This window comes from Nanorana parkeri, unplaced genomic scaffold (genome assembly GCF_000935625.1).
Source record: "Nanorana parkeri isolate BGI_ZX_2015 unplaced genomic scaffold, ASM93562v1 scaffold2015, whole genome shotgun sequence".
In the NCBI taxonomy this organism is placed as follows: domain Eukaryota; kingdom Metazoa; phylum Chordata; class Amphibia; order Anura; family Dicroglossidae; genus Nanorana; species Nanorana parkeri.
In genome coordinates this window covers 86,976-110,101 of record NW_017308283.1, presented here as the reverse complement: position 1 = coordinate 110,101, position 23,126 = coordinate 86,976, and the positions used below count along the sequence as shown (strand labels likewise).

Below are 23,126 nucleotides of genomic sequence, written 5' to 3'. Positions count from 1 at the left end.
CAAACTTCGGTGTTGGCTTCCCAAATCCACAAAACCGAACAGGCATCCACCCCCCTGAAGAGGGAAGAGTCCCTCATGCAGAATCAGACTACACCAAGAGCAAAGACAACTGGAGGGACTGGAGACAGGCTGGGCCAAGGCACAAGGGAAACTAAAAGAAAACTTATGGGCTCTTGATTCCCAGGCCAGATTCCCATTCCCAGATTCCCAGGCTCCCACTCCTGGGTAAGACAGTACGTACCACAGGATTTCCTATATAAACAGGAACCATGTAACCCTCCTAGCTCTTGGAGTGTAGAACGGATGGAAAGCTTGGATTCCTCCAGAGACCTGACAGATGATCTAAGAGATCGCCCCGTTCCACAAGACTTGCGTCTGTCGTTACAATCTTCCAAGTTATGGGAGGAAGCAGCAACAACAACACTCTTGATAATACAGGACATCCTCCAGCAAGAAAAGAAGGTGGATTCTATCGGACTTGCTGCAATTTCATAATGAACACTGAGTATCTCAGTGTGCAATGACAGGAGGGGATGCAGTACAACTGTGCAAGTTTGAAGGTAAGGCTGGAGTTCATTTTTAAAGGAGAACTATGGGGTCAGTGTTTTTCCCCATAGTTCTCCTAAGGGTCACAGTAGGAAATATGCTAGCGTCCTCCCGTGATCCAAAGCTCAGTATATCGCGAGCTACAGCTCGCGGAATACTTAGACCGCCGCAGCCGAGACCAAACCCGACATTACTGTCGAGATCCAACTAGCTGTGTGAGTGACAGCTGGCTCTGCCTATCTAGAGACAGAGCCAGCTGTACCCGCCCCCTCCCCAGTCCGTTCTGCCAGTCAGCGCTGGAGCATCGGAGCGGGGAGCCGTGAGTGACAGTCACAGCTCTTTGTAGGGAGGCGTTCGAGAAGTCAGCAAGCGACGGTATGTGTTCGCTCACTTCCCAATATACTGAGCCGACCTGTGACAGTTTCATTGTCACATATCGGCTCAAACTATGAGGTTGAGTGAAAATCACTCACCTCATAGTTCTCCTTTAAGCAGGGTATTAATGGGAAGAAATAATATTGTAACAGTAAAATCTACACTGCCTGTACACATTTGAGAAATACAGCAGAAATGTGTAAAAAAACATTTAGTTTTTGGTGTAAAGTGCTTGCATTCACATACCCCAAACCACTGATTGTTTTAACTCAGTCTGCTGCTCATGTGCTTTGTGTCATGTCAGCTCAGAAATGGTAGAGACTGTGGCCTTGTAAAAAGTTCAAGGCAGAAGAGGGAAAAAATTAAGTTATGCTTTCCTGCGCATATGGCAGTCAAATAATATATTCTTATAAAGGAAATACAGGCAACTAGAAGGTAAAAGAGTCACACAGTAACACTAGCACCTCTGGCAGGTAATGATAGTAAATAGTATGAAGTATTTTTGCGAAATTTTTTTGTTCAAATTAAACAGTTTGATATTACAGGTTTTTCTAGGTATGAAAATAAATATGAAATCTCCCATATAGATATTTGCATGTACCTTTTTATAGCCAACAGATGGTAAGAGAAGGTCTGTTATTCCAGGGTTCCAGATTCTTCATTCAGTCCTGAGCTATCTACACACATACCTGAATGACTCAGAGCAGGGACAACCTCCTCCTCTTCTCCTGTAAAGATGGTGTCCTCGAGATCTTCACTCTGCATTCCATCTCTAAACTGGAGGCAGCAAACCAATCCTCCAGAGTAGTAGCTACTGCATCATTAAGGGCCAATTTTTTGGGGGGTTTTTTGGTCATTTTAGCTGTACCAGTAAATGTACTTGTCATTTAGTCCGTACTGGTCATTAGACATGTAACGTGCAAAACATTTTTTTTTCTTTTGTGGGGTGTTAAACATTTTTGGTTCAGAAAAATGTTATTCCTTTTGTGGGGTGTTAAACATTTTTGGTTCAGAAAGATGGGAGGTCAACATAACGTAACCTAAAATAACATAACATAAGCCGAGCACCTCGGGCAGGGCAAAACCCGTCACCGGGTCAATGTGTTGGTAGCATATCTAATGCTCTTTATGCCTGTTGCAACCTCCCAGCTCCTTCCAGTGGTTGCTTGTTGCCACTGCACCTATTATTATTATACAGGATTTATACAGTGCATATAACAGTTTGCGCAGCGCTTATACCAGTCTTGTCAGCCGCGGGCAAATGAGCCTGGCTACACGCTCTTTAGCCTTGGGATTGGTTAGTGGTAATTATTTAAACCTCATAAGCCCAAGGCTCCGGGGTTGTGATTGTCCAGTTTCATTCTCACAAGCCTGTATCCTGCTCATGTATATCTTGAATCTTACACCTGTCTTGAATCCTAGTCTTGCCATGTTTCTTTAATCCTGTACCTGTCTTGTTTCTTATATCTTGTACTAGACTTGTATTGTGTATCCTGTATTTATCTTCTATCCAGTTCTTGTCTTGTATTTGTATCCTGTTCCCATCTTCTATCTTGCTTTCTGTTTAGGTCTTGTAACTTGTCACCAGTCAGTGCTACTACTCTGTACCAGGGGGCCGCCTGCGACATTTATAGCCAGACTATATAGTCTAAGACCTGGGGGCAGCAGAGTACCAGTACCTCCCTTTCCCATACTTGCTGTATGGGAAAGGAGGCTGCTAGAGAAGCAACTCGCCACTATACACTGACTTAAGTGTCTGCATTTGTTACCTGTGGAGCCTGTCCTAAGCAATACAGGTTTGCTCCCCTGCCCAGATTTCAAGGTTTAAATCTGAATTAAAGAGAGCTGAAAACCACCTGGACTCAAATATCCAGGGGCTGGGTTATTCTGCGGCTTTCAATTGATACTCAAAGAAAATATACTGACAATGAAATACATAAAATTATTAATTATTAATAACATTAATTAAAAAAAAATACAGCAGGAAAAAAAGTGAAAGAAGCAGGAATACGGTAACACACTCTCCCTAGAACAGACACACACACACACACCTCCAAAAATACAGTGAAGCCGACTTCTTAGCCAATCAGGAAGTAGGTCATAACCCACCGCCCGGCTTCCTGATTAGAAAGGAAGCCGGCTCCATGCTCCTTCGGCACTGCTGGGCAGAGGGAGAGCTCCCTCTTACCGGAAGTTCCGGCATGGGGGGTAAGTATTGGACTATTTGGACGAGTACTTGCCCAAATACTCGGTATTGGCACCGATACTAGTATAGGTGCATCCCTAGTGCAAATCCATTTTATTGATAGTTGCCATTCAAAAGACAAGCGCATTTCTGAGCCTGATGAAGGGAACCTGTGCTGCCCCAAACGCGCTTGTCATTTGAATGACAACTATCAATTAAATGTATTTTGCACTAACATGGAATGTGGACATCTGTTTTGAAATATATATACCATTGTACATAAAAGATGCCCCCACAAAACATGTCACAGGTTGCCTGTGGCATTTTTTTTTAACTTATATTTATTTTGATTTAAAAAAAAAATTAAATACCTGTTTAGAAGTCCAGGTGAGAAGGACAGTCACAGTCAAGCTGCCGGAGGATGATTTCTCCCTCTCTCTCTCTGATGTAACTTCTTCTCACCAACAGGAGAGAAACAGAGAGAGGGGAGTGAAGACAGCGCCACCCGCCGCCAGGTGAGGTTTTTTTAGTCTGCTGCTCTGTCCGGTTTTAATCCTGGGCCCGGGTATGAGGTGGGCTTGCACCCGGGCACAGGATTCCAAACCTAGACTGTCCGGGTGACAACCCTAGCCCTGACAAGGGTGTGCGGCCGAGCGGGACAGGTTAAGGACCTTGGCAGGCCGGAGTTTGAGGTCCCATGGATTAGAGTTTCACCTGGCTCTTTGCAAAGAAAGAGAAGCAGCATTGTGAAGCTTCTTCGATGCCGAATGAAGAAAAGGGTCACAAAGCACATGTACGACACTTCACCCAGCGGATGACGTCAGCACTCAGTCCCTCAGTATTAATCCTGCCTGCAAGAAGACCTTCAGAAAGCAGGACCTCTGAAAGGCCTCCACCAGTGGAAATAGCGAGGCAGCTTCAGGTGATCAGCCAGTTCGGCCAACTCACAGAGTGAGTCTTCAGAGATAGGGCAAGTGCAGAGGCCTGGAAAGAGCACCACAGCTAACTTGTTATCAGAACGGAGTCTGGAAAGCATCTAACACAGCACCCAATGGTCAAAAGTTATGTCCTGGGTAGAGCCACACATCTAGTCCAGCGGGGTCTGGGTACAGCACTCCAAAGCTAAGCTGAGGAAAGACCATTCTGGATGCCATTGTAGAAACAAGATCAAGCAGCAATGTAGTGAGGAATCTTGAATGAAGAGACAAAGAAAACCCCCCAAAAAAAGAAGCAGATAGTAAAAATGGTTAATTTTTCCCCGCAGAGCAGATGAAAAAAAAAAATATCCATCCTCCTAGGACACTAGCAAAAAAAAACAAAACTGGGATTGTGGTAGTAGGAGGTGTTATCCTAGGCTGGCCTACAAATTTTTTGTGTTGGTCAGTATCAATGCTCCTATTGGCAGCAGTATAGCACAACAGTATATGAATTCCTGTTTCCCTCAGTGGTCGAGAAAGAAATATTAATTAATCTGCTGAGCATTTGTTTAGATGTGGAAAAATAAGTGGGTTACTCTTATTATGCAAGAACAACCAGCGGCTGGCCAAAATATGCCAATTATTTTTCTCCCAGATGACACTAACCTGAAAAGTAATCACCTACCTAATGTATGGATACTTCTGGACTGGCCACCAGAAAGTGATCACCCCTTTTGCAAATAGTGTTCGAATATGGTATGCACTTTTCAACTTAAAATAATAGCAGCATTGTTGTATAGTAGGCTATGTGTATTGGTAATTCGGCTAAATAACAGTCGTTTAAGACATGGGCAGCACACAGATTTTTAGGAATGTCAGTGATCCCAATCCATGCACCAGTGAAGTCCCAGATTCCTTCATGTTTATGGCTTGCCTACAAGGAATAATCCATTAAAGCAGTTATAAGATAGATTTATGTATATATTCACAAATAATACATTTTATAGATGACCAGCCAGGCTGCTAGACTTTTTTTCCTGCAGCCTCTTTTTCCCCGGGCTCCGGCGGTCTAAGGACCAGTGATGTGATCACGTCCATTCACTTGCATTGGACATGAGGACGCAGAGGGACATTCCACAGCAAGAGCGGAGAGGAAGAGAGGTGAACGGTCACCTCCAGGGGACTGAGGATCAGGTGAGTATATCTTTTTTTTTTTTTTTTACCCTAGGCCTGAACACTTAACCCTTGCAATGTGGGGGTAGCCCTACTGCAAGGGTTAATGTTTAACTTCTTATTAAGCAAATACTTCTTATTAAGCAAACCTCTGTGAATTTGTGTAAAGTGTACGTTAGCAAACAAGGTGAACCTGTGTTTTCTTCCAATACCAAATTATGAGCAAAAGGTGTATAAAAGGGGGGAAAAAAACACGCCAACAGAATTTTTCCAAGCACACGATTGGCTTCACCTTATTTACTAAGCTCAATGAACAATCAATTTGCTGAATGAACAGCATCAAAAATCAACAGTGAACAGCAGCAAATCAACTGAACAGTATACGTTGGGGATAAAAGAATACACAAGAGAGGTTATTAAATTGAGTTTTAAGCTACTTACACTATGCAAAGTACAATAATTATTACAGTTGATGTATATTGCTTATAAGTACTGCTGCTGTGGCAACACTCACATAAATTCATGTCCAGTGGCACAGGTAATATTTTGGGGTAGACTATCCGGAATAGTGTATAAGATGAATATGCCTTAATTTAGACCAGCGTGATCGGTGGTGGTGCGCAATGCGTGACCGCCCGGCCATCATGCATGAAACCGAGCGGAGGGCTGGGCGGTCACGGAAACGCACACTACCACCGATCGCGCTGGCAGTGCCATTATTTTCTAATGGCACTCCATTCGCGCCAGGCAGATCGCACGGTTTCCCGCTGCAATACCGCCCGGGCGGTCCCACGCGATCGCAGTTGAAAACATGAATAGGTTAAATTATCCCACAGGCAGATGCATGATCGGATTTGTAGTTTCACTACAGCTGTGTGAAAGCAAATAAAAAATGTTTTATTGTTCTAAAACAGTCTTAAATTAAAGTTCTTCATAATCAAAGAAAAGTGGCCTAAAATCATTAGTCTGTAATGTTTTTTTTTTTAAATGTCACCTGTCCCTTTAAGAAATAGTATCAGTAATTGGTATTGGCAAGTACATGTACTTGAAAAAGTGGTATCGGGACATCCCTAACTGTATGTATATATAGATATATTCTTGGCGGCATGCGCAAGGGGGCGTGTCTGAGCGGACGTCTAGAGACGCCCGCTCAGATCTAGAGAGCTCCTGGCCGGCCGTTTTTTTACTACGGCCGGCCCGGAGGCAGTTAATGGTAATATACAGTATGTATAAACTTTTTTCCAAGCATACACTTCATCGAGAGCTGGCCTCATTGTACGATAAGGTTAGAACATATCTGCTGAACAACTCTCCTAGTTTCTGCACTTTTCCCCAAAACTTGAATCTGACCTGTTATATTACAGCATTAATGTTGAACCAAAAGTACAGTTAACACCATATAGTTTTTGATAGAAGTCTTGCACGCGTGCTCACTTTTTTTCCATTCAGCAGTCAGTTATTATTTTGACACTGGGGCAAGCATCATTCCCTGTGGCAGAGCTAAAATCATGACATTGTAATAGATTCGGCTTTGATGAGTATCAGATATGTAAAAAAGGTTCTGATATAAGCAGTACTACTGCCTGAGTAATGAACATATTAGGGTTGGCCAACCCTAGAGGGCCATGTCAGTTCCAATTAATTCAATAGATTCTAAGACAACATCACATGATAATACGCCACTTATTACAATATTGTTCTGCTAACAACTATGAATGCTATTTTCTCTGCAACAAAGTAATTATGTTTTCTCTTGCCCCAGAATGTCTCGATATTCTTCCAGTTCCTTGTTACATCCCGATTCTGGTATGATACTCTCAACAAAAAGCTTGCCTCAGTGGCAGAGTCTGGTGTCAACAAAAAAAAGGCTAAGGTAGCAAAACAGGAAAAATGGCAAGATGGGAAGAGATTCAACCTAGAAAAAAGGTAACAAGTCCTGGCAATGATCGGCACAGTGCTGCGTGTTATCAAGAGATTCCTCTTTTGCTTTTCTGTATAAGCGATTGTCTGAGTGCATTAATCTTCTGGTCTAGTTCCGCCAAAGAGTATCTCTGCAATGTTTAAAAAGAACAGGTAGGAGATTATAACATACTTTAGAACAGAACTGTAGGCAAGCAGCTTAATATAAAGCCCCAACATGTACGTGTGATCGATTTTACAGAATTTGTAATTTTTTTATTTATTAAATCTTTATTCAAGTTTTTGACATCAAATTTTTACAACAATTTCATACAAAGTAAAGAAAGAATTTGTCATTTTGTTCTGCCTCTCCTGAAATTCCTTTTTGCACTGCTGTCACTATAGCCACATCCCTGATGTCACTTTATTCTCTACAGCTAAAGCAATACAGTTTGGTTAGAAATCGGTCATAGTCTTTACCCGGATAATAAAGCCCGATGGGTTGGTTTACAGTGCTGGTTGGTTTACAGTGCTGTTCCTATCTTTAAACCACCTCCCATCAATGGCCGTTCCTGAACGGCTGGACGGGAGCCTTTTAGAAACGGGAGGGTGTCCTAAGACGTCCTTCCCCTCCCCCCGCTTGTGCGCAGCGCCCACAAGAGTGGGGAAACTTGTCAGAAATGTAAACAGCGATGGCTGTTTACATTCAAGCGATCGACGCCCGATCGCTTGTAGTAGGTGTGCGCCCCCCGTCCGCAGTTTGAGTCGTTGCAGGTCTTGAGACCCGCTGTGCCCGGCACGGCGACTCTGTCAGTGGGGATCAAAGGGAGATCAGTACACAATCTCCCTTTAAACTCCTCTCTGGTCCCTGAATGCAGGAAGTGTTGTATATTACATCACTTCTGCATTCAGTGTCACTCTCCGACAACAGATGCCGGTGAGAAGCTAGTGACGCAGATCTCTGCTTCATCAGCTTCTCTGGAGACCCCTGATGTCTCCATAAAGAGGACCTGTCATGTGAATTGGCCATCACATAGGGGATTTCTTAGCCACAAATGCGATCGCAATAAAGTGTAAAAAAAAAAAAAAAATTAAAGCATAAAAAATATATAAAAGAAGCTTAAAAAAAATAGTCACAAATAAAATAAAAAATAAAAAAGTAAAATAAACAAAAACATTTGTAAAGTCCCCGGCCCCTTACACCGGGACCGGAAACAGCACGCCGCCTTCCGGGACCTCGTCCAGTCCTCCCCTCCCCCAGCCAGGTAAGACATCCCCCGAAAATAAGACCTAGTGTCTTTATTCGTGCAAAAAAAATTAAAAATAAGACAGTGCCTTATTTTCAGGGAAACACGGTATTACATATCATCGCGAACGCAGTGAGAGCAATCATTTTAGGGCCATTAATTACTGATAACACTAATAACACTAAACTGATGAGCGGTAAAAGCTTTTAAAGCGTTGCCTATTGACAATTTTGGGTGTGGTAATTTTCTGCCATTTCGCGGGCGCGCGCAATTTTAAGGCTTTAAGACATGTTTTGTGTCTATTTACCCGACTTCACAGGAAAGTCCATGAGCCCATCGCACTCCTGACCGTTCACTCCAAAGAAAAAAGCTGGGGGCTGTGGTGATCAACGGGTGGCAGCCGTGACAAACATGTAGAAAACGGGGTCACGTCGGGTAAATATGTAGAAAATCAGGGATACCGGCACTCCAATAGCGATGCAAAACAACGTCTATTTAATTACGTGATACACAAGATGCAACAAGTGTTTCGGGGTCACACAGGATCCCCTTCCTCAGGCAAAAGACATGTTAAATAGACGTTGTTTTGCATCTCTATTGGAGTGCCGGTATCCCTGATTTTCTACATATTTAACCGACGTGACCACGTTTAAATTTTACCAAAAATTTGGGGTGATAATAAAATGTTTCATAACATTTTATAGGGAAACAGGTTTTAAAAAAAAAAATTTAGGGTACTTTTTTTGTTATGTAGTAAAAAAATAAAACCCCCAGTGGTGATTAAATACCACCAAAGCTCGATTTGTCCCCAAAAAATGGTATCAAATTCATTTCAGTACAGCGTTGCATGACAGAATAATGGTCAGTCAAAGTACCGCAGCGCTGAATACTGAAAAATGGCCTGGCCAGGAAGGGGGCTTAACACCCTGGTCTTTACGTGGTTAAGAATCTGAATTCTGCTCTACAGGGGATTACATGAAGCCAATATAAAGACATTTTGAATTACCGTATTTTTCGCTCCATAAGACGCACTTTTTTCCCTCATAGTTCTCCTTTAACTGCCTCCGGGCCGGCCGTAGTAAAAAAAACTGCCGGCCAAGAGCTGTCTAGATCTGAGCGGGCGTCTTTATGTTCGACAGAAGACGTGCGACCGTACAGTAGAAACGGTCGCACGTCTCTGTTCACACTGCTCGATTATCGTACGAAAAACCGATCGCATACGATTATCGTACGATAATTGTGCAGTGTATGGGCACATTAAGGCTGGGTTCACACCTGGGCGTACAGAATATGGGCGTGTGCAGCGTGTTTTTACCGCGATTTGCGGTAAAAGACAAACGTGCGTTTACGAGGGCTATCCGGCTGTATCCTAATGGATACGCGCGGAAAATACGCCCCAAAGAAGCTCCTGTACTTCTTTGGGTGTGGGAACCATGCCCATAGGCAATTATTGGTATTCACATGTTGAGCGTTTTACAGAGCGTCTCTACGCGCTGTAAAATGTCCAGGTGTGAACCAGGCCTTAGGGAACCATTCAGGTAATCATTCACTCCCTGCACAGGTATTTCTCCCCGATAGACACAGCAGTCTTCATTCACCCAATGACTGCTCACATAACCTCTCTGTTAGGACACCTACATTTAGAAAACCATAAAAAAAAATATAGATTTACCTGTGAAGGGAGGCCTTTCTTTCTCTTATTTGGCATATCCTGAAAATAAAAAGAGAATAGTAAAGTGTATGGATATAGAGATTTTAATACAGTATGTAATAACCCTTTCCCTGCCACCTCAGTAAGGCTTACGGCGGAACACAACCGCTCCCAGCTGGCCACCTCAGTAAGCCTTAAGTCGGTGGCTTTCTCCCTTCTGGTAAGCTCATGGTCGCTTTCTCCTGACAGTCCCCTATAAATTAATAGCCGTCATCAGTGCCCCCTCCCCCAAGAGCTGATCACTCCAATGTTTGTAAACAACTGGGGACACATAGTACTGTGTGTCGCCCGGTTAGGAATGATCAGGAAGTACTTTTACATATAATAAATATATGTGATATGCTGTGTTGCGATCAAATGTACGCCTGTATCATTTTATCACAACACAGTGCACAAACTATTTTTAACATACGTCGCTTATTTACAATTTTGCGTTACTTTTTTATTTTTACCTTTTCCCAAAAAGCAGCAATTTAAAATTTACAAATATTTATTTATTAATTCAATACAGTTTTATCTTTTAGATTTAGTCGGAAAAGTATTTTTTTGTGCACCGATACTGATTTGTGTATTTTTATCGGTTTAATTTTGATTTTATAAACATTTGCACAATTAATTGCAGGACCTACAAAATTAGTAGTACCATCTTTTTATTCTATCAGTGGGTGCTTTTACAAACGCTATTAACGCAGCAGTAGAGAATTAAAATAATGGGAAAAATTGCAAAAATGGTGTGTTGAGGTTAAAATGGTGTGCCAGTTGAGGCTAAAAGCATTCCGGGGGGCTTGGCAGTGAAAGGGTTAAAGTGGGAGTTTACCCCCCCCTTCCACTAGAAACCACATCAGCGTGCAGCTATGTGTACTGAGTTTAGGAATCACAAGGAACAGAGAATTCCCCCTCCTGGGACATCTGTAGTGGCCGCAATGCAAACTGGAAATTTGTGGTTTTATCTGTATATACATCCTTTACATGAAGAGGCTGGAGGACCGATAAGCAGCAATCCAATCAAGAGTCTTTGTAAAAGTAAGCAAGTTGTGTATAATATACATACAAAGAGTTTTTAATATTCAAGACTTAATGTTGAAGAATTGACTATAGCTCTCTTTTAAGGATTCCTATCTTGTTTGTACTGAAGTGGTACACAAATAAATTTATTTTCTAATCTCAGCAGTTATTTTAAGTGTTCTAAAGAACACCAGGCCAAATTGTATAGCTGAAAATGTATAGGCGTAGCTGTTGCTGAAACGCAGTGAAGTGTGTCCAATTTCAAAGTCAGAAAATATAAAGCAACGGCCTTGGTATGCTGCTTACACTTTTTGAGTGAAATAAACAAAACATAAAACCACATTAGAATAAATCTGAATTCCATTGCTCGACGTGTGGACAGGTCTGCCTACAGTGGGATAATGTTTGAAATTATAGGACTCAGACTAATAGCATAGTGCAGCAACTAACAATTTCTTGTCTACTGTGTCTTCATCGACTGCAAGCAGCAGCAGGAGATGGAACATCACATCCCAGCAATATACAGTAATAGGAAAGCAATTTTTTGTGAAGCGAATGCAGTTAAAAGGGATAAACAAAAATGCTTAAAGGGGAACTGTAACCCTGCCCTATCTCATTAAAAGGGAAATTATTATGGTTTGGGGTAAAATTTATTTTTACTAGGGATGCACCTATACTCATACCTGCCCAAATGCTCCGATACCGGTCAGAGGAAATCTTCTAAAAGTAAAAAAACGTAAAGAGAACACTTTTTTTTTTCTCCCCAGTTTTGATTATTATAATTTTTTAGAAAAATAGCACAGCTAAAAAAAAAAAATGCATTTAAATAAATTTGTTTTATTTGTCCTTTATTTGGAAGCCCCTCCCTAGAATGTTAGGAACATTTCTGTACTTCTCAGCCTAAAACTAAAAGCTAACATTTTAATTTTTTTTTTCTTTTTTCCTCTAAAAGCTAATAGTGGTCTCCTGGCATACAATGACACTGCCACCAAGTGTCACACTTAGTAACAGTGACATACTTTGAACATCACCATCATGAGGGGGGTAAATTAAACTAAAATTAATTTTTTTAAACATTTTACACACTTTTATCTTATTTTAATTATGTCAAGCCGTCATTGTGAATGAATCTCACTATGACCGCTTGATAATTGTATTAATTACTTTTTGGTTATTATTAGGCTGCTCCAAACATAAGAACAGCCAAAAGTAACCTTAGGGACACTGATTCGGACAGAATCGTGCAACATTGTTGTTACAGCATAGAAACATGTAGCTAATTTCCTAATCCCGATCTGTACAGCTGTCAAACAGTGACAGCAAGTGCAGGTAAATATCGCTCTGCTATCACTGTCATAGTTACATAGTTACATAGTATTTGAGGTTGAATAAAGACATTAGTCCATCAAGTCCAACCTATTAGGATCTCATTCTAGGAGTACCCGTACCCCTGTATATTACGGTCCCTTAAGAAATCATCCAAAAGTTTCTTGAACAATTCCACATTATTTGCTGAAATCACCGCCTGTAGCAGTGAGTTCCAGACCCTAACTGATCTTACTGTGAAGAACCCCCTTCGCCCCTTGTGCTGGAATTTTTTTCCACCAATTTTAGGTGATGGACTGTCAGACACCCAATCCCTGAAAGGGGTATCTGTAAAAGCTTAACTCTTTCATTAATGAATTCCTCAATACTGAGGCATCCATTAATGAAAGGTAACAACTGATTCTCAGCGGTTACCGGCATTACAGATCCCCAAATAGCTGCTCACGTACAGTGCATGTCTCCCATTACTAAGGGGTTAATGTCGAAGCTATCCAGTGCAGTCTAGGAGAATAATAATAAGTTAGTTAGAGGACACGTGCTTAACATGCAAAAACGTTTAAAAAAAAAAAAAAGGCCAGAAAACTTTTTCCCGCTTTTTGATGTCCCGCTGAGCAGCCATCCCTTTCCTTCCAGTCACAGAGACGCAACAGTGAGAGGAAACCCCACTGACACTCTTATCACTGGAACAAATGTCTCCATTTGAAGGCTTCCCTACATTCTGTTGCATGACAACTGAAAATTTTGGATTTCTCATTACTTTACATTCTAGAGGCAACAGTCACCAGGACAAAGGGAGAGGTTGAATCCCTTCAGTGTGGGCACACACAGCAATATAAACCCGACAGGGCTTCCGTTTACACAGTTTTCTGGATACTTTTAATAAAGTATTGAAGATTACAACTTTATATAAAAGTATTGGCAAAAAAGGGAGGAAAGAGTAAAAGGGGATCATAGGGACTCAAACAGTTTAATCAAACTTATATTGATGTGGCTGAGCAACTATTTCACAGAAAATAACAGCAAGCCGAAAAAATTGCAATCCAGATGATTTCAAAGCTCTGGAGACCCATTTTCTGCTGCCATGGCAGAAATAGGGAGGGCAACACAGTACATCATACTCTACAGAGAGACAACACAGCTTTAAAGTAAAATAAATGTGATCAATCACCATTGTGTCCAAGACATGAAAAAAAATATAGACATAAATTTGCATCCATCTATCTATACACACACACTTATTTTTACGGCCTATTCACAGGTGCAGGATCTGTATACCATGAAAACAAGCCAAATCTCTGTACCTGGGAGCCATGGGCATTGCATACAGCCTGCATAGGGCATACATACCAGGGGTGCGGACATTTTTTACAAAAATACTTGTCCAAGGGCTAAAGTGGGGGTCGAATCTACTTATCCCAATCCCCAAAAAATTTTTTAATCAAAACTAGAGATGCACCGATACCGTTTTTTGGGTACAGAGTACCGATATTTTGCTTTCGGTACTCACTGATACCGAGTACCGATACCAGTGCTTCCATTGGCATGGAGCGGGCTTCCCAGGCAATTAGGAAGCTGGGCAGCAGGTAATGACATGCCACCCGGCTTCATGATTGCCAGGGAAGCCGACTCAATGTTGTTTGGCCGGTTTGATTGTGACTGGCCGGGAAAATCGGCTTCCCAGCCAATTAGCATCGAGCCAGGTTCCCAGCCAATCAGAAAGGCGGGCGGCGAGTAATGACCGGATTGGCTGGGAAGCCGGCTTCCCGGCCAATCAGCATCAAGCTGGCTTCCCGGCCAATCAGGAAACTGGGAGGCGGGTCATTACTCGCTGTTCCCCCGCTTCCTCATTGCTCGGGATGCTGGCTTCATGTTCCCCTACTGAGTAGAAGTTGGTTTACATTTTTTAACTTTATCACTTTTATTTTTTTAAATTTTATTCTTTGCTGTTTTATAACTTTTTTTATTTTTTACATTTTTATTATTATTTTTAACTTTTTTCACTTAATTTTATTCCCATCACGTAGGGGCTTACAAGCCCATATGTGATCGTTTGGACACAGATGTTCTGTGCAGTTCCCGACAGCTGAGATTACAGCGCACCAGTCTCAGTGATCACACAGAGCAGATAAAGAACGGATGTTCATCGTCTGCTCTAGACTCTCTTTGGCTGAGCTGTTGTTCCGTGGCCCTGGGTCCCCCAGGAGAGCGGGAGACCACGAAAACCGCGGCGGACAAGATTGCTGCTGCTCGTTTCATACAAGTGATCTGATCAGATCACTTGTATAAAAACGAGCAGCAGCTCCCCGATGTACATTTAGCTCTGCTTATCCAAAGCAGGGCTAAAACAACAAAACACCAGGCGTATCCTCGTTCCCAGATTTCGCTCAAACATACTGTACATGCAGATTTGTCCAATGTGGAGAAAACTGCACAGTTCATGAATCCTAGTTGCTTGGAATCAAGAATTGTGAGATTCTCCATTGACTGAATACACTTGTAGACGCAGAGAGAATCAAAAAAGCACCAAGAGCAATATTCACACAAGCTATTTAAATCATTTACTAAATTGACTAGAAATGCAACTTGTATATGGATACTCACTGAGGAAACTAGTAGGAGAAAATATAACACTGCAAATAAGATGCAATTATTCCAAGCTCCATGATTTCCCCATTGCTGGTACTTACCATTGACTGGAAATATTCAGGGGAAATGCCCTCTAACTCCAAGATTCTGTCTTCTATCTTTTTAATTCTCTGATAAATGTCTTTAGGTACAGGCCCTCCTAGTATAAGGTAGAAGAAAAAACAAAAACACCACATTAAGCTTGGCTTCCCGAGTGCATGTTTATACTGACATTCAACAGCTCTAGAATCTTTAAACTGGTTTCTTTTGGGATTTACATTTAAAATTGCTAGCATTATTTGAATACCATTAGGAGCGTGTTCCACCTCTCTATGTGAAAGAGACGTAAGATGGCTATACTGGAAGCCTACCCTGAATTATTAGGATGAATATTCTGATCTTCCATATATAAAATGTTCCGTTTTTTTTCTCGATACCACAAGCAGATTGGGAGAACTGTTGTCACTACTGTTGTCTACAGAATATTTCTTTTGTTTCCAAAGAAAAATTTTGCTTGACACTTCCATAGCTTTTGTTGGAGTAACATTATAGGGGACAAACAAAACTGTGTTTCCGCTGACCTCTTTGTACAGTACAATATTTTGCTGAAAAATATAGTTATACTTCAAATGGAATCTTGTACTGAAACAATACCAGTTGCCTGGCTGTCATTCTGACCTGAGAACATCAATATTTTCTAAGTGCCGGATGTGGAAGGGAAATGCAGAGCTGGAGTTCTGACTTTACTCAATGTGGGCACACTTTTTCCCAGTCAGTGTAGAAGCCAGACAGCAAAGGAACTAGCAAGTTCATCGTCAATCTGTATTTGTCTCAGTACAGAATTCCTTTAAAACTGGCCTGATCTATAATACCCTTGGAAGCATTTGTAAAGTCATATGATTTAGTTGGGAAATCACAACTTATAGCAATGATATTGAAAAATAGGGTAGATGGGTTTTAGCACTTTACCCAAGGGTATAATCAGGAGAATAACAGAAGTTATTTTGGTACATTTCATCTTTTTTTAAACAAAGTGGCTATTCATAAATTGTTTTCCATTATATGTCAGTTTTCGTCTATTTTTCCCCTTACTCAGTACCATATTATTAACAAGTCACCCTTAATGCTTGTCAAGTGTTTACTGAGTAACTCTTAATAATTGTAGATAATTGTAGATAAGCATCAATTGCTTCTTATCCCTGCATGCCTTTAATAAAAGCCCCTTTAAAACAAAATACATATATACAGTGAACTTAGTTAACAGAAAAAAAAAAATCTCCAGGCATTACAACTAAAACTCTAGAAGAGAGACATTTGCAAATGTTTAGTGTATGAGGGGAAAAAAAAAAAACACACACACACACACACACACACACACTTTATTTATTTTTATTACTGTGGGAATGTACCGTGCGGTGTACTGGCTCATTCTCAGCATACATAGAATAAAGTCACGTACAATGTAACTCATCTGCAGGAGTTACATCATCAGTGGCTGTCCAATCACTGCCTTGATCTGTCACTCCTGGATGAGGGCACAATGATGGGTTAGGCTGCATTCACGCACGGCTTGCATGTAAGTTTGCCACTCTTGCTGCAAGAACCTACGGATTCTTGCGGCAGGAATCCCAGGTGTCCCGGTTCAGATGTGGCCACAGCGCCCATTCAAGTTAATGTCAGAGTGACAGCAGCTGTATCTGTCGCAGAACCCCATCATCAACTTCAAAGGGCACACCTGGGATTCCTGCTGCAAGAAACGGTAGGCTCCTGTCACAGAATTCACATACAAGCCCCGCGTGAATGCAGTCTAACATGCATACATGCACATTATGGCAAAAGAGATTTGCAGTTTAACTACCAGAGGGAGCTCTTTATATGACTGCCAATTCAGCCTCCCTATTTAACAACTATTGAGATAAGATTGAAGCCACACAGGAAGTACATTATTTTCATCTGACTTGCATTGCTAGAATGAGCTGGAAAGCAAAGCAGTTTTGTAAAACTGCCAACAGGAAGAAGAGTATGTTGTAAGCTGATATGGCTTTCCCCATGTACATATAGATATTGGCAAACTATACACAGAAAAAAAAAGAATAAAAAACACACTTTTAATATAATTTATAAATCAAGCGAATCTCTTTACATGTAAATCTCTTTTTCCCCCCTTTTTTAAAAAGATACCATGATTAGTTTTGCTGGTATAGGGGAGCAGTGCTTTATCAATATGAGAGAGAAGGCTGAGATTCACCCAACCCTAGATATTCTTAAAAACCTTCCTTACTCAACTCCATCTCAGCATTATTGTCACCAGTGCTACGGGTACATTTTAAGTAGAAAAACAATGACTCATAAGAAGACATTACTATTGTTTTAGTATTACATATTTTCACCATTTAACAGCTATATACGGTCACTTTTAAGAAATTATTAGATGTAAGTCAGCTTTTATTTTTGTGAATAATGTTTCCCTGATAAAACATGAAGGTGTTAGCTCTGAGAATAATACAAAGTTAATAATTGGTTTTAATTTCCCATAAAGCAGTTGAATATAGAGATTTTCTTTAGTTATATGTTTTATGAGACAAAAAAAAAATGCTATCATTGCCAGTGTAAACGATATCATGTGTAATACATAAACACTTGATGGTTTTCAATAGTCTGAACGATAAACAGCGCGAAGAAGGGAAAAAAGAAAAAACTCATGTGTTTTAACGTACACTGAAACAGCAATTAGCTTGAATGAATAATTAGCATTACCTGGCTTTAGCTGTAAGTGGCATTCAATGTTGTGTAGTCTCTCTTCTACAGCCTGATTCCCACAATCCCGTTGGAGAGAATGCATTCTTGTGTTAGAAGATGAACCACTGCTTCTAGTCTGAGGGCCATAAGCATTTACAACCCTAGAAACTGTATTGAAGACACAAAGTTGGTTACATTACATGACTGTAAACAGAGTTTCCTTTTATCTCCAAAATCAACCAGCAATCTTTTCCAGCATATAAAAAATGGTTAATGGAAATGGTAAGGGAATAGAAACATGCATCTGTTTAAGGCCCAACTGAAGTCACAGAAATAAATATTCACACACAGACACTGTACTGATAGGTCTCCTTTGTCATAGTTTCACCTCCAACTTCCAGAAGAGCAGTATAGCAGTTGTGTAGTATATCTGAACATGACTGCACAGTCCAATGTCCAATAGGAACCAGGTCAGACATACCCCCACACTTCTCCATAGTACAAAAGTGTGCCTGCTAATTGTAAGAGACTCACCGTCTCCCGTCCCGGAATAACGATACGGGACCGCGCATGCACACAACGGGCCAGGGCTGCCTCTCTCAGCGCACGCGCACGTCGGCTCGTGGCTCCTCCTGGCGCAAGCGCAGGAGCCCTCTTAAGACGCGGCCACACAAATCTTTCGAATATACTGTGATGCCATTCGGATTGTGCAATGCACCCGCAACGTTTCAATGTTTTATCAACGACATTTTTAGAGATCTATTAGACGTGTGCGTAGTGATATACCTCGACGATATTCTCGTCTATTCAGAGAATATTCAAGACCATCGAAAGCATGTCAGATGGATTCTGTCCAGACTGAGGGCCCACAGACTATACGCCAAACTTGAGAAATGTGTCTTCGAGACCGACACTATACCTTTCCTGGGATACGTCATATCCCCAAAAGGTATCCACATGGACCAGTCAAAGGTAGAGTGTATCAAGAACTGGCCTGTTCCACATACCAGAAGAGCACTTCAGCGTTTCCTAGGCTTTGCAAATTTCTACAGGAAATTTATTTCTAATTTTTCTGCAGTGGTCAAACCACTGACTAAGCTGACCAGCTCAAAGACCAGATACTGTTGGGAGGCAGAGGCTCAACGAGCTTTCGAAACCTTAAAAGATCGATTTGTGACTGCTCCCATTCTCAAGATCCCCGATCCTCTACATCACTATGTGCTGGAGGTCGACGCCTCTCATTCAGCCATTGGAGCAGTACTTTCACAGAGGTCCTCCCTACTCACACCACTGCATCCAGTAGCCTTCTTTTCCCGCACCTTAAACAGTGCGGAGATCAACTACCCCATAGGTGAAAAGGAATTGTTGGCTATAAAGGGTGCCCTCGAGAACTGGCGTCACCTTCTCGAAGGAACTGAACACCCCATCATGGTCTATACTGATCATAGGAACCTACAATATCTCAAGACCAGCAAATCTCTGTCTTCCCGTCAGGTTAGATGGAGCTTCTTTTTTGACAGGTTTAATTTCATTATAACCTACCGCCCAGGTTCCAGAAATGGCAAGGCTGACTCCCTCTCCCGGATTCAGGAGTCTGAGAAGATGGAGGAGAGGTTTACACCAATGATTCCACAGGAGAAACTACTTATGGCATCCCTCGACCTAAGACAACGAATACAGAAGGAATTGACCAAAGAGGTAGTACCAGCAGATCTCTCCCTTACTAAGGATACTGAGGGGTTACTCTATAAGGATTCCAAACTGTTCATCCCTCAACCTCTACAGCCCCTTATACTGAAGTCTCTCCATGATGCCCCACTAGCGGGGCACCCTGGAATCTCCAAGACCTTGACATTAGTTAAAAGACTGTTCTGGTGGCCAAGGATGCTCCGCACTGTAAAGGATTACGTCGCCTCCTGTGAGATATGCGCCACTTGTAAACCCGAAAAGAAGAGACCCTACGGACTACTCATGAGTCTCCCCATACCAACCAGGCCCTGGGAGGTGGTGGCACTTGACTTTATAGTGGATTTGCCACTTTCAGATGAGCATAACACCATAATGGTTGTAGTGGATCTTCTCACTAAGATGGCACACTTTGTTCCCCTAAGGAAGCTCCCATCATCCTCCGAAACAGCCGACGCCTTTACTAAAACCATAGTAAGACTACATGGAATACCGGCACGAATAATCTCTGATCGAGGCGTACAGTTCGTGTCCCACTTCTGGAAGGCTCTATGTCTCAAACTTAGAATAGACCACCGGATGTCCAGTGGGTATCACCCCCAAACTAATGGTCAGACGGAGAGGACTAATCAGTGCCTGGAACAATATCTTCGCTGTTATTGCACCCATCTCCAGGATGACTGGTATGATCTTCTCCCGTTAGCTGAGTTCTGTTACAACAACACCACCAACTCCTCCACCAAACATTCACCTTTCTACTCCAACTATGGTTTCCATCCTTCAATTCTACCTCCTGCCTCCATGCCCACCAATATTCCGGCCGTAGAGGATTACGTCAATAATCTCAGTGGAATGGTAGAGATCCTCCGACAAAACATAGAAGAGGCCCAAGCACGTCAGAAACAATACTACGACCTCCGTAGGAGATCTCCCCCTTTATACCAAGTCGGAGACAAGGCTTGGTTATCCACCAAAAATCTGAGAGTAAAGATTCCCTCCAAGAAATTGGGAAAATTATACATAGGTCCATATCCCGTAGAGAGAGTTATCAACGCCAACACTGTTCGTCTCACCCTTCCACATTGGTTGACGGTGCATCCCACTTTCCATGTATCTCTACTCAAACCATACCTACCAAGTCGCCTCCCCGACAGGGGGTCTCCCCAGGCTCCTCCCATCCTGGTTGAGGGTGAAGAGGAATACGAGATCGAAAAAGTACTGGATTCCCGCAGATTCCGCCGGAAACTTCAATACCTTATACGATGGAAGCACTACGGCCCCAACGAAGATTCTTGGGAGGATGAAGCGAACGTCCATGCTCCCGTATTGGTGAAACAGTTCCACCTAAGGTATCCTCATCGCCCTTCCTCCAAAATGACCCCCAGAGGGGTTCCCCTTAGGGGGGGGTCCTGTAAGAGACTCACCGTCTCCCGTCCCGGAATAACGATACGGGACCGCGCATGCGCACAACGGGCCAGGGCTGCCTCTCTCAGCGCACGCGCACGTCGGCTCGTGGCTCCTCCTGGCGCAAGCGCAGGAGCCCTCTTAAGACGCGGCCACACGAATCTTCGGCGTCCTACTGTTTGCAACAGTGAACGCCGAAGATTCACGCTCTGCAATCCGCAGACCGATTAGGCGGACCTCTAAACAGCCAGCTATTCCCTCACAGTGAAGGAGCCCCGAATCCTCTACCATCCAGCACAGGGGGACTGACACCCAGGAGCCAAGCATCAATCAGCTAAACACCCACTAGGAGTGCTAGCAGCAGCAAGCCTCACAAACAGCAAGTATCTGCTACTACTCTCCCATTAACCATAACGTTAGCAATTGCTTAAACTGGATTAGTCATATCATATATAAGCAACTGTGTGAATTGACTGTAGATCATTTACTATCACCACGTAAAGTTGTTCTATGGTAATACTGGACTCCCTGAGGCAAAACCTTGTATACCAATTGCACTAGTACTTGTCTTCATATATCATCTGTGAATTGATTTAATTAACCTAAGGGGAAGTAGTGGATTAAGCACTAGTGCTCAGTACCATACTTCACCACCGGGTGTCTACCTCACAGTTAACCCTCTCACCCCCAGTAACTACAACTTTAGATACCACGGTTCTGAATGATGTGACATGTCTCACACACTGCTCTAATTTCATGAGAGAGTAAAAGCCGAGACCCCTTACTGAACAGACCGTGAGGTACACACTCCGCAGTTGAGATCCTAGGCTTGCATTGCAGAGTTGTTACACTAATGATCTATGGCAGCATAGAGCACTGGAATGGTAGGGGCAACAAAAGTGCATTCCCACTAAAAGTAATATAATAGGCATTCTAAGTGAAAATCAGAATAAAGTTTGTTTATTTTTTCCCCCTCTTGTTGATACTGCTATATTGTTTGTACATTGTTGAAAATCTTAATTAAAAGAATTATTGAACGAAAGTCAGAATAAAAGCAATAACATATGCGGGCAGAGGACTATAAAGAAGAAGAAAAAAAAAAAAAGAGCTGCGAGACTTCAGTAGGGTTTGAAGTACAGAATATACGATGTTAAGCAGACCAAGTTAAATCACTCTTAGGCCTCACTTAAATGGGCGGCAGGCTCCATGCCCTGTGAAGAGCGATTGCTTTTTGCAGGGCGGTAGAGCAGCAGTTGTCCAGTGTTCAGGAGGAAATTCTGCCACCTCTTGGATGCGGTTTGGTTCCCCCCCACCCCCCAAGGAAGATTTAACTAAAGTGCTGAAGTTGTGTGCCAAACATGGTTGCAGCGCGGTCCCATTCACCTCTATACATGTTGTATCATTTTTAACACACTGCGATGCTTTGCTGCAATGCATACAGCACTGCCCAGTCACAATACTAACACTGCAGCAGGTAACTGAAAACCAAGAATCAAGCACCTGATTTTATTGTCCCTCAGTCGCCTGTCTAAACAAGACATTAATGCATCATAAGCATGGTAACCAGCTGGCCAGTTCGTAGGTCAGTTCTAAGGCCAATCTTGCTTTTTTTTTTATACTGCACCTTTTATATGACTCTTGAATCCAGGAAACGGGGTAAAAACAGCATCGGTTCTGGCACAACTGTTTTCTGCAGGAAATAAGAGCAAATAGTTAAGAGAATACATCATGGCTAAGAAATAATATAGTGCATGGTACTTCTGACAGCAGTACTAAACATTTTTTAATCTAAAACATGGATTTTACAGCTAAGATTTACCTTGAGCAAAAGTGAATTTAATGGATCACGTACAAGTTTTAACCCTTTCGCTGCCAAGCCCTCCGGAACATTTTTCAAATCAGCTGGCCAAGCCATTTTTTTATTTTCTGCAATTTTTTCCTATTGATTTGATTTTCAACTGCTGCGTTGCTAGCGTTTGTAAAAGACCCCCCAAACCATATATTTTCTGAAAGCGCAGGCCCGGTAGAATAAAAAGATGGTGATACTAAATTTGTAGGCCCTGCGATAATTGCGCAAATGTTTCTCAAATTAATATTAAACCGATAAAAATACACAATTCAATTGTTAAAACACACCAAAATCAGTATCCGTGCACAAAAAAAAATATTTTTTGACTAAATCTAAAAGATAAAACTGTATTGAGTTAATAAATAACAAATATTAGCAAATTTGTAATTGCGCCTTTTTGCGAAAAGGTAAAAAAATGAAGGTATGCAAAACTGTAAAT

The 23,126-nt window shown here is 42.0% G+C and overlaps 1 protein-coding gene across 1 annotated transcript; it reads right to left on the bottom strand.

The window, feature by feature from the left end:
- Positions 1-7,136: 7,136 nt before the first annotated feature.
- MBIP (MAP3K12 binding inhibitory protein 1) lies at positions 7,137-22,524 on the bottom strand. The gene is made up of 5 exons (XM_018572385.1): positions 22,463-22,524; positions 17,767-17,916; positions 15,072-15,169; positions 10,015-10,053; positions 7,137-7,247 (listed from the first exon to the last, which is right to left on the bottom strand). The coding sequence occupies exons 2-5, from the start codon at positions 17,849-17,851 to the stop codon at positions 7,164-7,166; spliced, it is 306 nt and encodes a 101-aa protein (XP_018427887.1). The 5' UTR covers positions 17,852-17,916; positions 22,463-22,524; the 3' UTR covers positions 7,137-7,163.
- Positions 22,525-23,126: the final 602 nt, after the last annotated feature.